General features: G+C 36.4%; 1 protein-coding gene across 8 annotated transcripts in view; it reads right to left on the minus strand.

Moving 5' to 3' along the window:
• Positions 1-17,977, minus strand: part of dbn1 (drebrin 1) — an 82,698-nt gene that overhangs the window by 26,647 nt on the left and 38,074 nt on the right. For all 8 annotated transcript variants that reach the window (XM_077196856.1, XM_077196862.1, XM_077196868.1 and 5 more), the window contains exons 2-3: positions 5,183-5,238; positions 1,486-1,598 (exon numbers count right to left, since the gene is read on the minus strand). In XM_077196856.1, coding sequence (XP_077052971.1) covers positions 1,486-1,598; positions 5,183-5,238 — 169 coding nt within the window. The remainder of the gene's footprint in view (positions 1-1,485; positions 1,599-5,182; positions 5,239-17,977) is intronic.

Consider the following 17,977-nt stretch of genomic DNA (forward strand, 5'->3'; position numbering starts at 1 on the left):
AAAAATTGATAATAACATCCTTGAACCTTAAATTGAGGTGAATATTGTGTTCCACTGCAACCATTAGGTGCATTTCCAAGGAGCCAATACATTTAAAGAGAGACTGTCGCTTATATAATTCAACTAACAATAGAGAGACTTCTCTGATCAGCACCCATTCAAAATAAAGAAGCTCACACAATTTAAAATAATTGCTGTGACATAAAGAGATAAGTAGTAAAAATACAAAGTACAAAACATGCTTGTAATTAAACGAACATAAGAAAATAATTAAAGTATTTAAGAGTGTCTTTCATACGAGTTGTATGCAATATATAGTACTTTGCTTTTAATGCAGTATTTGTATGCACTTCAAAATACTGGTTCAATTTGAATGATTTACACTACTGATCAAAAGTTTAGAATAATTATGTTTTTTTAAAGTCTCTTATGCTTGCCAATGCAGCATTTATTTAAATAAAAATTTGCTGCCAATGCAGCATTTATTTATTTCAATTTTCTTCTATTTTTAACATATTTTAAAATGTAACTGATGGCAAAGCTGAATTTTCAGCATCATTACAGCAGTCTTCAGTGTCACATGATCATTCATAAATGATAATGCTCAATTATATTATATAACTGGTGCACTATTATTAATAATGTTTGAATTAATAATCACTGTTGAAAACAGTCTTCATATTTTTGAGGAAACTACGCATCCTACGCATTTTAACGCATCCCTGCTGAATAAAAAGTACTAATTTCTTTCTTTCTTTTTTAAATCTTATTTACCCTAAACTTTTGAATAGTAGGGTATCACATTTTCCACAACAATATTAAGCAGCACAACTGTTTTCAACATTGATAATAACAAGAAATGTTTCTTGAGCAGTAACCTTTGGGTTACAAGTCCAACTCTCTAACCATAAGGCCACAACTGCACCCATAAAAGACTTAGTTTCAAAAACATAAAACAAAACAAAAATAAAAAACATAATTATTGCAAACTTTTGACCAGTAGTCTAAATCATTTAATTGGAGAGCTAAAATGATGACTGAAGGCTTACATTTACTTTATTCTAAGGAAGATTATACAGTGATTCATCTACAATTTTTGCCCTCCAACTCATGTTCAAAAATCAAAATGCCTTCAAGTCACTGTAATACTGGCCTATATCAGGCTGACCGCACAGTAACAAAATGTATCTTCTAATCTAATCTAATCTTAGATCTTTAGCAAAATACAGTAGTAATTTCACAACTACTAATTCAAGATTGTGGGGGCTAAATATATGGATTAGACTTGGGGTCTCACTCCCACCACCATAACTTCCTGCTTTTGTAAGATAAAAGAATGCATGTATAATTAAAGTGTGGCAATGATGTGGATTGACTGTGGTTATGTTGACGGCTCTGTTTTGTCGACCTCTAGAGCCGAAGTGTTCTTGCTAACAGCTTGCGAAATGTCAGTGTCACTGAGCGCAGGTTGTTGCGTCATTTCACCCAGTTGATGAGGACGTAGCGTGGCAGGGCTGCCGTGGGCTCCTTCAGACTGCAGAAACCGTACATGATCCGGGTGTTATCGAAGGTGACTGCGATCTCTGCCAGGCCGCCATCTGTCAAACACAACAATCACAGAGTTTAGAAAGAAAAGTCCTTTTCCCTATCAGTTAGTGGTGTAGCAATTGCAATAATAATAATAATACTTGTATTGTTTTTTTCTTGTTTTACAGTCAAAATATGGCCCATACTGGCCCGACCACACAGTAATAGAATATGCTTTTGAATCTAATCTTCTAAATGGTGGATCTTTAGTGAAGTAGTCATTTCTTAACCCCCACAATCATATTTCCTAAATAGTAGTTATGTGTGGGGTCTGGCCACCACCACCATCAGAAAATTATTTTTGAGACATTATTGAGACATTTTTCTATAGCAGTTAGTAGTGTACAGTACTAAACTGTGCTTTTCACTGCAAACATAAATAAATAAAACAAGATAAACATTGTAAAAACAAGATAAACTTACTTAAGATATATAAGATATTAAGTTTCTTTTCAGAGAATAAAATGAAGTATTTTTCTTTTTTTTAAGCATAAACTTTCACTAAAAATTCCATTGGGATAAGAAAATACTTATCAATTGAAAATACTTTAAGATATTCTCTAAATATGTAATAGTCTTAATGTCTTGCAGTTTTGTTTCTGAAATAAATGTTCACGTTTTAAGTTTTATGTATGTATGTATTGTATATATTAGTAGTAGTATTTAATGAATATCTAAATGTATTTTTAATTAAAAAAATAAAATAATAAAAACTGTTAAAACAAAATAATTGTTAATAATACAATTCTGTAAAATGAGTTGCAAACGTTTCTTTTTTAAGTGGCCCATCATGCCAACCATGACTGATCGGTTAGTTACTGCTTCTCATGAGAGGTATGTCTCACACACACACACACACACACACACACACACACACACACACACACACACACACACACACACACACACACACACACACACACACACACACACACACAGTCTGGTGGAAGTTCTTTCCAGCTCCGGAAATGGTAAATTACACCAAAAAGTAGACACATAAGCCCACTGCTTACTGCCCACATAAAACAATTTTAATTCCATGTGCTTGATTTCAGTGTCCAATTTTCCCCAACTCTGTGTACACTAAACTGATCTAAATAAAATACCAATCCTGGTCATTTAAACGGATCATTTAAAATTGCAATTGGATAAATTGGATCTTTTCTGCTTTGAGATCTGATTGGCTGAGCTATAGCTATATATATATATATATATATATATATAGCTAGCGATAACAAGCAATATCTAGCGATATTAATGAATTGTGTACGCTCGGATAATATATATATATATATATATATATATATATATATATATATATGAAAATAGCAAAAAAAGCACTTTCGGTGTTCGGCCAAATAAGTAAAAAGACCGAATAAATTTCACTGAACAATGACATTTTTGATAATGCAATCAAATAGTAACCAGCGTAGAGTGAGAGGCGCGCGCTTTATAAATGCAGCCAACATGCCCCCTTTGATCAGATACAGAGAAGCTCATTTGATACATCTGTGGCAGACGTTATACCCTTACTTGCAGCACTAAAGCATCTTTTAACCCTCTGTAGTTGACAAACGCGCCGGCACGTTTTGCAGGATTTTTTCGCATAGCAGCAAAATAGACTTAAATACTCCGTCATTTATGGTCATACAGACTTAAGAGATATGAAAAACTAAACTGTTAAATGTCTACTTGTGCCCACTTACAATCGAAACAAAACATTGTGCTTTTGTAAAATAAAGAAACCAGACAGGGTGTGCTTTCTGCCTCTCTGTCTCCGTGGACTTTTATTCTGGAGAACATCTCTAAATTTAATACTTGTCACACAGGCAAAGGCAATATATATTTATAATCATTTAAGGTCTACTTTTAAATTATCTAATTCAAAACAAAAACAAATATTTTCTGTTCAAGTAATCTGTATGAAAAGAGAGATGTCAGTCGTTTTCATGGCAACTCCTTATCTGCTAATCGCCACGGAGAGCGTGCGCTATTGAAACCCAAATGATCTGAGGAAATCCATGCAAACCTGTCAACGACCACATCAACTCGATAACACACATCAAGTTGGACCATAAATCAGATTCATGTACTTTACGTTGTCTTGGGATGCTGTGAGGAATAATAATAGCGTAATAGTAATATAATCCTGGAAGAATGTACTGTTGAAGAAGTGCTGGTTTCGGTTTCATTTCGAGGAGCAACGGATCCAGCTGAGGATTGTGAATAGTAAATTCTTTATTAAGTGCTTTGTTCTAATCACGATAAAGTGTATGTAAACCACAAAGGTAGGCTTATGTCTAGGACAGTTATTCATTTGTTGTGTTTTTTTTTTTTTGCACTTTTCAATGCACTTTTTTAGTTAAATTATTTCAGTAGTCAGTTATAGGCCTAACATAAGCCATTCAAGAAGGGGGGCTTCAAAGATGGCCAAATAAAAATATGTTTTTTTTATTTTACTAATTTATTTATTTTAAGTTATATTGTGCTTTGTTTAAATAATATCTGCTGGAATGTTAAAAAAAATTTGGTGTTAAATAAATTTTACTTTTGCCATTTTTATTTAAACCTTTATTTAACCAGGAAAAGACTCATTGAGATTAAAAATCTCTTTTTCAAGAGTGACTTGGCCAAGACAATTTGATTCATAATTTGATTTTTTTCCTCTGAAAAGCAAAACAAAACAGTAAAAAGCATATTTTTACTATTTAATTAAATGCAATGGTGAAAAAAAAAAGGCAAAATAAATGGAAAAAATGCGAAACACCGCGTTCGGTATTCGGGCTTCAGCCAAGCGTTTCATTATTATTCGGCTTCGGCCAAGAATTTTCATTTCGGTGCATCCCCTATATATTTATATGTATATTTTTATTATATCGTTATACAATATATCTCAAGTTTGGATGGATGGTTTGCATCATTCTCATATTGTCATATTTACAGGCATTTTTAACAATGTTTAGATATGATGTTGAAAACTGCAGCAAAATGAAGGCTTTAGATACAAACACTTCAGGAACAAGAAAATCAAACTGTTTACTGTAATTAAACATTGCGGGAAATCTCTTGCAAACAGAATTCCCACAACAAATCTAACTTCTAAATCCTCTGTGCTAATCAACATGGCCCTTAATAATAACGTTCCCTCCGTCACAGACTAAATGATTGTCATCAGAGTGAAATGACAGGTTTCCCTCCTCCAGCTCTGAGGGAAAATACAGACATAATAGTTTGAAAACGCAGTGAGATTTGAGTGACGGTTACTGACGCCACTGTTTGGGATCTGTTCTGTTCATAGATGGCAAGATTACAGTCCATCGAGTTTTAAGATTATTTAGATAAGCTGCAAATCAATAAAGATGTTTGTCTGTGCACAACTCCAACAGTGTTAATATCACATTTAATGCGTTTGGCTTCCGTGTCACGATACAAATCCCACGGTCGCGTTCACCGGCATAATCATCGTACATCAACAATGCAAATGAATGTCATCAGTCACAGACGACAGCGTTATTGCTTGTGCATGACTAGATTCTGGTCGGTTATTATTAGATCGTCTATATTTGTACAGGAGGTATGTTGAGATGTAGCCTACCTCCCGATGAAGACAGGATCAAATCGTTACTCTCATCTTCATATGTGTATAAGGCCCTGGAGAACAGAGAAAAAATTCAGTAAATCGGCTATTCAATCCAAAAATTCAGCAACAACAACAATACAATGCAAAAATAATAACAGTTATCAAGGAGGTTGAACTATAATATTGGTTTTACGTAAAGCCTTATGTATAATGCATTATAAAAGTATTCATAATGGATTATACCTTTTCATAAATAATTGCAACCAAAATGCACTATAATATTTGCAGTCTTTAAAATTGGTTGTTTGCCATGTGTTTTAATGCATTACACTCTCTACTATTATAAGTATATAGTATGTACATTGGGATCAGGACTATAAAATAAAGTGCTACCAAACTCATCCCTACAGCACAGACAGACTGGAATACGTTCTATCCAGAAGGCCAAAGCAGTGCACTCTGGGACAAGGGGGCTGTTAGCTCCGAGGAGAAAAAGGCATTATCCTCTGTCATCTGAGAGCTGTGTGTGTGTGTGTGTGTGTGTAGGAGGATAAAATATGGAGCACTAGTACTTGTTATGCTTCTAATAAAAGTGCATCTGCTGCTTTTTCCCCATCCTTTCTCACGCTTACCTGCAAAAGCGAGAAGGATTGTGGTACAAGCGATATCTAGCGATATTAATGAATTGTGTACGCTCAGATAAAATATATCCCGGCATTTCTAACATGCCAAGGCTTTGATGTTTCGTTCTTTAAATAATGGAGATAATCATTAACATACTGTAGTGCTCAGCTAATCTCATTCCCCATCACTGCAAAAATAACGAGTGGGAGTTTGGTTCCACGCTAGTAAAGACAACAAAGAGAGGAACAGAAGTTCTACTGCCGTAAGCTACAGAATGAAGATTGGGAAATGGATGAAAATGGCGTGTCTTGCTGTTTAGATGAACTGATGTACAATGCTGTGAATATATTGTCCCAAAGTCTGTGTTTAGTGGTTTAGAAACTGTGGTTTCCTTGTGAAAAAGGAGTACACAAATGTTTTGAATGTGCCCAGAATTTATTTTACTTGCGAACAATATAATATTGTTAATATTAATATTTTATAATATGAAACAAAAGGCCACTTAATATGTTTTACTAAACTGCAACTTGTGTAATTAAATATATGTATTTAAATACATGGCATAAAAGTTTCAATAGAAATGACATTTTCATACAGGTATATTTTAGTTTGCCATAAATCCCTGTCATTACATTCGGCAGTACACTTTCACCATATTTCTAAGACAATACAAGTAATTATGAAATTACATGTAAAGATGTACTTAATTCCTCCTCAAGTGTGTTGAAAAAAAAACTCTTAAGTTCGACTTATTGCATTAAATATAATTTAAACTATAAAACATCCTCATGTTGTTCCAACCCTGTACGAGTTTTTTCTTCAGTTGAACACACAAGAAGATATTTTGAAGAATGTTGGTAATCACACAGTTGATGGTAGGCATTTTATCATACTATGAAAGTCAAAGAGTGCCATCAACTGTCTGTTTACCAACATTCTTCAAAATATCTTCTTTTGTGTTTAACAGAAGAAAAACCTCGTACAGGTTTGGAACAACATGAGGGTGAGTAAATTATGACAGAATTTTAATTTTTGGGTGAACTACCTTATCCCTTTAAGCATTTTCTTTAAAAGTTTATTATTTTTTATCAAAAAGTACTCATTAAAAGTATGCTAAAATGTACTTCTTGTTCACAAGGATACCAGTGCCATTTTGATATGTTGTTTAAGACAGGGTGTTGCTTTTTGGTTTTCCTAAGTGGTTTCTAGTGCATTTCTATTTATCTGCAAGGGTGTTGTGAATGGTTGTTAAGTGGTTGCTCAAATCAAAGTCAGTCTGTGGAACTTTTCTGCCAGTTTTATAATTCGCAAGGCTAAAAACATGTCCAAAGCACAAACAGGCAGATTTAAACAGTGAGGACTTCCCTTACCTGACACTATCCTCCAGCCTTTCTCAGCATTTACACTTACAGGCTTACAAAGAGACCCCAATTATAATGCAAACAATCATATGCAAATATTCTGGAGCGCTGGCAGAGAAAAAGTTTGGCTGCGGCCAAGGGTAAAACTACTCTACAGCTCTTAAATAATAATTATGTTGTCACATGTTTATGAGGGTAGAACAGAGAAGCATGTCAGAGTGGCTGAAGGTCCACAGGGTTGATATGGATGTGTTTGAAATATGTAGATTTCATCTGGCTGTGTGTCATAATGAGAGGGATGTTGTGTGCAACGGCCATTTAATAATCATCATTAATCAAACATAATCAGCTTTAGTAAATGACATCTACCAGAAATCAGTTCATCTTGTCAAATGAACGAACAGCATTAGGACAGTATCCGTTCTTCGCAGCATCATTCATTTGCCAAATACAATTTAACTTGTGCATTAGCATTCGATGCTCTTAACGTTAAGTTTGTCTGAAAAATAATGTAATATGTCATTTATTGCAATAAACATGTATCAAAAAAAATGCATGATATGTTGATATCATATCGGGTATAAATGATAGATTTTATAAATGCATTGGTCTTAGTTGATATTGGATATTAAATTGCGCATATGCACTAATTGGAAAAACCTTATTTTTCCAATTAGATAACATTTGTTGTAATCTAAAGACCACTTAAAGGTGCAATGTGTAATATTTCTGAGGATCTATTGACATAAATGCAATATAAGATCCATAACTATGTTTTCATTGGTGTATAAAGACCTTGCATAATGAACCGTTGTGTTTTTATTACCTTAGATTGAGACATTTATATCTCCATAACCGCGGGCACCCCCTTCTATGGAGGTCGACATATTGTGTCGTCATGTTTCTACAGGAGCCCTAAATGGACAAACGCGTTTCGTTACAATGTTGCTCTTCGTGCAAGGAGGCAAGCTTAGTTCAGCGAATAAAACACTGACACAATGATGAACAAGCCCCTTACCATAACAGAGTTCGATCTGGGGTAAAAAAAACAACAGCATCTCTTGGACATGGCGACACACATCTAACGCAACTCAACCAGGCCTTGCCCCCTTTATTTTGCATAAACCTTGGGTGGGAATTATTTAAATGAGGAATATTGTGATGTGTTCGTTCCCGGAAGAAAACTCAAGACTACGATGGAGGCGTTTCAGGGAGTTCAGAAACTGTGCTTACTGACTTTGTGCTTCGTAACTTTGCTGACCTTTTTCATGCTCAAACTGCAACATTACACACACACACACACACAAAAAGCATAATAGATCCTATGTAATATCAGCCATAAGAGAAAAATAGACTTTTAATAGTAGTACATCCCTACTCAGCAGGCAACTCCATATTTACACTTTCCGGCGGCTGTAGGTGCTTTCCAGATCATTGCTAGGGGGTTGCTTGGAGGAAACCCTAAGCAGAAAACACCACTAATAAAAGTGTACTAATGAGTTGAGATTCACTCATAGGGTGAGTGAATATGGTTCTGCTGAAACTTCAGCTGCATCCTTCAATGTTTATTTTAGTTTGTGGTTTATCACAGGCGCCCTAGAATAGACGGAGGAGCCTGAAGAATAACACTGGCCCCCAGTACAAGGCCATGCATTATGAGTATCCGATACAGAAAGAGTTGACAGATTCCAATCCATCACATGTGATTACTTGGATCCGGCAATTATTATGTTGATAATAGAGGAGCTGAAAATAAGTTCACTGGAAAATATATAGCCTACAGCACCAAAATAGACCTACTTGACTACGCTCTAATTGTTTTCCATCTGAATGGTCCCACAATTAAACATCTAGGGCAGGATTCTAAAACCTCTCCTTCTCCCGAGTTCCTCTTTCATCACCTCTAACCGAACCATTTCCCCTCAACCAAATATCACCATTCCCGTCAGGGGCCTCAGCCTGAGTCATTAGGTCCCTGGCTCATTCACAGTCTGTCTCACGATCCCCCTGGCTAACATAACGGTAAACACACATACACACACACACACACACAGCTGAATATGCCATGGTAAAGAGTACAAGATGGAGGAAATATTAGTGAATAAGAAATACCACAGACATCAGAGAAAATAATACAGGAAGGAGGTGCAGCGTTTGCTGTTGTGCGCTTCTATAAATATTCCATTTAAATCTGACTCGTTTTATTATTCATAACAGACTCTCATGACCTAGAAACGCGGCTCAGAGCGTCAACGAGCCCCGAGAGAAGCTGAGCGTGATTTGCTCAAGCCTCAGAGTGGGGGGCTCCTCTATTGTCTCGCAGGGTGGGAAAAATGCGAACAAACTCTCTATAGCTAGCCATGCTAATTAAAGCTTTCCTTTAGCGTGAATGAAGCGTTGAGGCATTCCTGCCTTAATAACACTACATGACCTACTGCTGTGCTCGTTTCGTTCTGTTTCATTAATTTATTCACATTTCAATCTAAACCATATACAAATACTTAAACACACCTCTTCTTTGATGACCATACATTTAATTTCTAAACTAGAAAATTGTAATTTTGTGATAATAGTTTTGGGTGATTCATTGTAAAAATGCCAAAAGCTGTACCAAAAGTAGTCCAAATGGTGATATGTTGCAGTCGCCTCTGTGGGTATATAATAGTTTTGTATGAGGTACAGAGCAAAATTTGTATACACATTTGTATGTCTGTGGTTCACACGTAACTGTAACGAATGTTCACTGAAGGCAAGGTGAAGTGAGAACCCATGTGAAGTTTATTTAAAAAAAAAAAAAGAACAAAATACAAAATAAACAAAGACCTGACTTGAAACATGAACTTAAACATGGATTAAACAAACTCACCAACAGCAGGTTACAAAGACGAAGCTAGGCAACAGACAATGGTAACATGAGGGCTATACACACACAGAAGGTGTGTTCGACTTCGGCGTGGAGCTTAAAACAGAGACGTGAAGTCGGACACTCTGATTCCCGTAGTGACTCTCGCACTGTGTTTGTATACTTTATCACAGCTGAAGTGAATTAAATGCAATATTTGTCAAATACACAGATGTTTCAGAGATTCAATACTTTATGAACTGCTTAATACAGCGTCTGTTTGTACAAAAATGAAGTTAAGATAATACTATTTAAATACCAATAAAGTGAGTTTTATCAGTGTTATTTTGATAAACATGACAATATAACATCGCGAGTACATGAAAAGAGCTTTTACAGTTATAAAAATGCAGATTTGTGAGCATTAGTGGAACTGAAGGTTTAACAATAAACACACGTGATCATGCAGTGAATCCGGCCAATCGTGGAACAGCTGTCTCGTCATCAGAGCTCGTGCAGCTGCTCTCGCGATACTTTGATGTCATACGTCACAGTGACGTTTCTAACCGGCTTTCACTGCTTCAAATCAGACGCCAATCAATCTGCGCAGCGCTGCATGAAGTCGAACAAGCCTAACGACTAATGACTTAAGACACACCTGAAAGCAATGAACAATGAATGAACCAATGAGAACGTGACACACGAGACAATGGAAACGCATGACAGGATCACATGAGGACAAGGAATCACATGACAAACAGAAACCAAGACTGTGATTAAACTTCATAGACATGAAACAAAACAAGACACTCTTGAAATTCACCGACCCTGATGCTACAAAGATGTGAATGGTTTAAGTAAAAGTATCGGCTAGTGATCTTCCTCATTGTTATTAATACATAGCAGACATTCAGAAATGGGCAAATTAAAAGGTATGCCAAAGGACGAGAAAAGAATGTGCTCGGAATTTGTTCAATTCCACACAGCTACAATTAGTTCCATTCTGGCTTTCGGAATTGGTTCTGGACCATGTCATAATGATTTCTCCGCCGCACGCCTAAGCAGGGGCTACTAATCTGATCCGAGGGTCGCCGTGTCCAATCTGCCCCATACCCATGACTGCGCTCTTTTTTCCAGGAAGCCAAAGCAATCAGACATTTCCGAAATGTTTCCTACAGCCTCATAAACTGATACCACATGTGTAATATATCTTGCCTCTATGAGAAACAAGACACAGGTAGTTTTCTCTAAAGTGAATTCACATGTCCCTCAAAGCAGTACTGAAAGTTTCTTTCTTGTTGTGCAGAAGAGGAAGAGGTATTGTGACATGGGAAAGAAAAGGTCACGGGTTTTGTAGTTCATGTGTTTCTTGTGGGAAAGAATGTTGATCAGGGAGAGAAATGTCTGTGATAACAGATTTTATTAAATATTATCAGGTGTGCTTTGGGGAAGCGCCGAAACTGATATAAATAAATTGTAGACAAACATGTTTTATTCAATGCGTTATGTTGATATCTATCAAAGCAGTGTCCAATAACCAATATAATATAGCATAGTAATAAAGTATATAGATGAAAAATATAGATATACAACCCATGCAAAAACTTTACCTTTAGCTTATCAATAAAGCACTACCTTATTAGTACCTTAAGCTAATAATATGAACCCTTAAGGTAGTAGTGTGGCGTGTTGGGGAAAGTTACTTTAAAATGTAATGCCTTACAAATTTTGCGTCACTCCCTTAAAACGTAACTAATTGCGTTACTTAGTTACTTTTTCTCACGTGGGCTGGGCTTGCTTTTTTTTTAATAACTAAAAACTTATATTTTGTGGTAAATGTAACGGCCCTTTCACACCAAAATTGAAATAATAAGGCTGAAGGAAATGCAGATCCACTAGTGTACAATAGAGGGCGCCACTCAAACAAACCTTTCAGCTGTGCTGCCATTCTGGATTGCAGAAGAATAGGATGCAGGAGAAGAAAGTTTAACACTTAGGCCCAATTTATAATTCTGCGTCGAACTCATGGCGTAGCTACGTCGTAGGCTGTGCGTAGCGCGCGTACCCGTCGGCGTACCCTTACGTGCAGCTCTCCAAAAATGTAACAACGCGTCAATTCTACGCAGACACAAGCGCTGTGATTGGTCTGCTAGAACCCCTCCCTCGGGTTTCACATGCTCCCTCTGCATGTGTAGTTCCGCATCAACACGGACAGCGACGCAAAGGTATATCCAGCGTAGAGGCTCCGGCGTAGGTCCAAAGTAATTTTTGCTTATGGTTTAACTAAATCATCGAAGGTCAGCAGCAACAAGTACATTGGTCAATAAAGTGAGATTAAATGCATAAAAATATTTGTTTTATTTAACATATTTAATTATTGGAGGTTTCTGTAGTATTCTGATTGTGCATTTCACTCATTTTATTCATTTTGGTGAATACTGAATCTGTTTATGTGCAAGTGAGATGAGTAAAAATAAATCGGTCAATAAACGGGGAAAAAATGCATTAATTAAACTTACTCGAATCCTTGCTGAATAAAAGTAATAATTTATTTCCTTCCAAAACATCGTACATACCCCAAATTTTTAATATATATGTATATATTTCTGTATATTAGTAGTACTCAAAAATAACTGCAAAATAAAATGCACAGGTCATCTTGTATAACACACACACACACACACACACACACACACACACACACACACACACACACACACACACACACACACACACACACACACACACACACACACACACACACACACACACACACACACACACACACACACACACACACACAGCCTCTTTGCAAATAACAAAGCTCAGCAAAACGTCCACCACAGATGAGCTCATGCAATTAAATTCAGTGGATTGTGGGAGGCAGATGCCATCTAAATATAATTATCAAAGGAAATAAAAATATCGTAGTTCAAAAGAGGCCAATATAGCCAGTTCTAATAAAAAAAAAGGAAGGATGAAATCCTGAACCACAGTTTTCAAACCCATCAAGTCAGTAAACTAATAGCACTAGAAAAACTGCATTAGAGTACAGTGGGGCCCTAAATGTCCTAGACATGGAAAAGTGTTTACCTGGTCCAGTAGTAGTGTATAAAATTCAATCCCGCATTCGCCCTCATATAGAACATACATTTATTTTCGCACAAATTCTTTTTCTGCACCAAAAAATATTGACGCAGTAACAGAATTTGTGTGAAAATAAATGGATTAAAAAACAAACAAAAAAAAAATCACATAAATTCAAAATAAAAGTACTGAAAAGTTTTTTTTGTTTTATAATACCACATACATGGTATATGCACAAATATGTATATCATTCAGCTGTTTAACTGCAGGAAAATGAGAAAAGAAAAAGAAATAATGGGAGAAACAACATAAATGAGACTTGATGTAACTCTCACAGTCCAAGGAAGGACCTGACTTGCCTGATTTATATATGCACTACGTTTGATGTACTGAAGAACAGACGTTTTAATTGGGACACAAATGAGAGAAAAAAGGAAAAGCTCATTAAAGGGAAAAATGACATGCACTTCAAAGAGCGAAGGAGGTGCTAAAGATAAAGAAATGGCCTGAAATAGAACTAGTACTTCTCGTTCTCGGCTCACGGTTGATTAGATGCTGGATTATAGTCCAGCACTAAATCGTCACCTCTGTCCCGTGGCCAGATCGAAACACACGGCCCAGATGTTCATTCAAATAATCTGTGTAGCCTCAGAAAACAGAGCGATTGAAAATTGTGATGAAAAAGCGGTTTCTTAAAATAAACAAAATAAATATAATTACATTTGAATAATCAGTATATTATCATATAATAATAATAATAAATATAGATACAAGCAGCAATTACTGGGATAAGCACAAAGAAGGCACGATAAGTTATTCCAGCATGGCTGGGAGCAATTAAATAAATATTAAGATGATTTTAAGCGAAATGGCTGAAAAATCATAAATACAATCACTAGTAATATGATTTAATGGCAGGGCTTGACATTACCACCCACCAACCTGCACAGTAAATAAAATAAAAAAAGCCGGTAAATTTCATCAGTGGTGTGTAACGCAGTCACTCCTACTCGCCACTTTAAAGGGGGATATATCTATATACATTTTTCAGTTGAAGTGTTTTAAAAAGGCATCTGAAATAATAAAGTGCAGTGAAGTGTTGTCAAAAAATATAGATTTTTCGATACATAGACACTGAAATATCTGAAACGCTTCCAGTACTCATTTCCCGCAGAATAGTTACACGATACCAGCTGCACTTTCTCGCTCCCTCTTCTCTCCGACAGCGAGTTACACACAAACCCGCCTCCCCTCACTCACTCCTTTCATTAGCTCTGGATGAATATTGTTGGTGTTACATGGCTTGTATTTTGCTGTGGGATTGCGCTTAATTTGACTCATTCCTGCAGATTTTGTGCTCACACCCCAAGTGCACGCACATAAAGCCTCCTCTCAGTGCTAAACTGAGTTCTTTTTCGCTGCTTATTGCACTTAAAAAGTCAAATACACTGAACATAACGTCAAAATGCCGGTCGTAAACACAGTTAGTTATGTTTTAAGTGAACAAACAGTTGAGAAAGAAAATGCATGTGTATCAGTATAATGGATCCGTGTGTCAGTTCTTAAAGTGATAGCAGCCTAATATACCCAATTATGAGATAGTATTAAAAATATCTATATGGAGGTTTTTCCTCTTGGTATTGATGTCAAAATTGTGGCCAGTGAAAATGCTCAGTTGGTAGTAACTTTGGAAAACCCCTAGCCACAGTGGCTGGTGAGCAAAAAAGTTAATGTCAAGCCCAGGTTATAGGTGGCGCTGTGACCAAATTGATGTGGTGTGGTCAAAGTAAGGTGACAATGACACATGCTAAATTTGGTGTCAAAATGCCAAAGCATTGCAGAGATACAGCCTCTTGGCATCATGCCATCTAATTTGTTGATGCGGTACATGAAAATAATTTCATATATCGACATGAAATAAAATCCATAACTTTTTGCCGGCATGGTCTAAAAATGATGTCAAATCGTCTTGAGTCAAGGAATTAGAGAACAAATGTTTTGTTCCTAGCCCTTACAGTTCAAAAGTTAATAGTGCAACTTGACAGTTGGTGGCGCTAGAGCAATTGATTTGGACGCTCCAAATTTGCTGTGGTTAATGTTCAGACTATCCTTCATTTGTGTGCCAAATTTCATAATTTTCCCAAAAGTGGTTCTAAGGGCTGCCATAGACAGAAGAAGAATAGATTCTGGTCCTCAATCCACAAAATCAGAAGATTCTGTGTAGATTCTGTCTTACACAAGAAATAAAGCCATTTAGATTTCCAACAAGGAGAGTTTAATGGCAAAAATTTTATATTTTTGGATGAACTATTCCTTTTAAGACAATTAAATATAGCATGTACTCTTAATAAGGTTTGTGAACTGGAAGAAGGGAGGAGAAGGAAATAAAGGGCAAGAGAAACAGCAGATGGACGCATCTGGCAGTTGAGTCGGGGGGGGGGGTCGAGGGGTCAGAGCGACACGTGGCCGACACACGGACAGATGTCAGCAGGACACAGCATGACCAAGGGAATCCGAACCAAGTCTCAAAATGATGTGTGAAGATTGCACATATACTCACACATAGGGTCCTGTTATTCACACCTCTCAGAATAAGAAAATGGAGATTCTGTTGCTGAGCAATTGAACAACTGGGAGCATGCCAATGTTTTTTTTGGCAGATTTGCTTGTTTTCACTGTAAATAGGATACACATGCTATTTTACTTCACCGGTTAATTCCAGTATACAATCGGAATGCACAATTTACACAATTTGGTATCGGCTAATATTAGAGGACTGATATTTTGGGCAAATTAAGATGATATTGGATGCACAAAATATACATTTTTTTTTATAAATTGCATTTTGTGTTTGTCTAATGTGCATTTTATTTTGTACATTGCATTGTATAGTTTGTGCATTGCAATTAAATTGCATATCAAATAAAAAGACAAACTAGTGAACGCACACCCACACACACAAAAAAAAAGGATGCAAGATGTACATTTTCTTTTATACATTTTAACCTAAAATTTTATTGTCAACTGCCCGTTACATGACTATAACCAGATGTTTGAACGTGTGTGTGTGAGTCTGGAGTGGATTTTACCGTCTGTCATCGCTCCCTCTTTTCCCGGACAGTTTTCCTCAGACCATCTTAAAATCCCAAAAATCAATAATTTAAGCTTAACCTTGTTCACTGCTAGAAGTGAAAAGCTGCTGACTTATTCATGACAGCCGAACCCCCTCCCATCGCCGCAAAGAAAGGAAAAAGATGGGGAAGGGGAAGTGGGGGAGGGGGTAATGAGACGGTGAAAAAAAGGAAAATCAATAGCAGGATTTGAAATAGAGGTGAACTACTACCGCAGACATCTGCTACCCTGAGCCGAACTGTCCCAGCTAACTGTTGAGAGAGCTTTTCAGAGGGGGACGGCACACACGACAAATTTACATACACACTTAAGTAGCAATAAGTCCATAAGTGATTTGAGCTGATTTTGTGCACAAATACATGCAGACACAAAGCAGCACGTTGTCGCATTCATGCTCTCTTCTCTCCCCTCACTTCAGAACAAGTTGAAGCTTGCCCTCTCCACTCCCAGCAGAGCACCATTAGGACAGCCAGCAGCATCCCTGCCGTTACCATGGCAATGCTGGTCTACGGGCATCTCTCTGCTGGAGGGGTGTGTTCATGCTCCAGTCTGTGCCGACTGCATTAGGATGTTACACACACACACTGCATTTGCCAGATAAGACTAGCCAATTCAACACACCAGAAACACCTGTTTTAAACCCATTATGCATGTGGAACAGGAAAGTCATTTTAATTTCATGCAATAGAAAGAATAATTTTAGTTTTTCCAGATTAGATCACATGACATTAATCATACTATAACTTTTGCTCGCACATTCAAGTGATATAATATAATATAATATTTTTTCTGACAAACATTTGAACAAAAATTATTCTTTTGCCCTCAGATTCTAGTGATTCTAATATAATATAAATATTTCCTGACAGAAAATATAACTAAAATTATTATTTTGATCTCACATTCGAGTGAATATAATATAATATAATATAATATAATTAATTATTGAAGTTTTATGGCACTTTATTGCTTTATGGCACTTTTTGTAATACTTTTTTATAATGTTTAACTGGTAAAATCACTGCAACGCATGGCCTTGAATCTCGTTGTGCTTTAATATATTATATTAGTATAAACATACAATATTAAATTTTATGTTTGGCTGTAATATAAAAAGGAAAATAGCAATAACACCAAACAAAACGGTGTCGGCGTGAAAGCATGTATTGTGAAAACATGTAATGTCCCCAGAAATATGGTCAAATAGCAGACTGTCACTGTTCTAGTGGCTGACACAAGTAGGTCACTTTCATTTGAGCATGACATTTGTGTGTATGCATGTGCATGTCAATGTCTATTTGTCAGTTTGAGTGCAAGCTGCTGTCTTGAGTTGTCTTGTCACAGCTCGGTCCAGTCAAGTGAAATCCAATCAGAGGCTCGAGCTCATTTACAGATGTAAAGTACTTCAACACTGTCTCCCAGAGTGCATAACATACAGTATAGGTATTTGACTTTGAAAAATAAATAAGACTGCTTGATGAAACATCACTTTATGATTCTAGAAAGCTCTGAGTTTAAGTGCAAAAATACAGAGGTGACTTTACCCTTACACAGCCATATATACAGAATATCAGGATATACAGGCATATCACACTGTTGTCATGGCAACCAAAAATTCCCATAAAATGCATAGGGGAGTATGGTTCCTCTATGCAGCATCTAAAATGGCTGAGCTACCATAATTCACTGCTCTCAAGACTGAATATTTTGGAGATTTATCTGCTAATGTTATGGAAATACCCAGAACGGCTGTGTAATGCTCAA

Source organism: Siphateles boraxobius, unplaced genomic scaffold (genome assembly GCF_051911475.1).
Source record: "Siphateles boraxobius isolate OS27281-9 unplaced genomic scaffold, OSU_SipBor_1 11, whole genome shotgun sequence".
Classification (NCBI taxonomy): domain Eukaryota; kingdom Metazoa; phylum Chordata; class Actinopteri; order Cypriniformes; family Leuciscidae; genus Siphateles; species Siphateles boraxobius.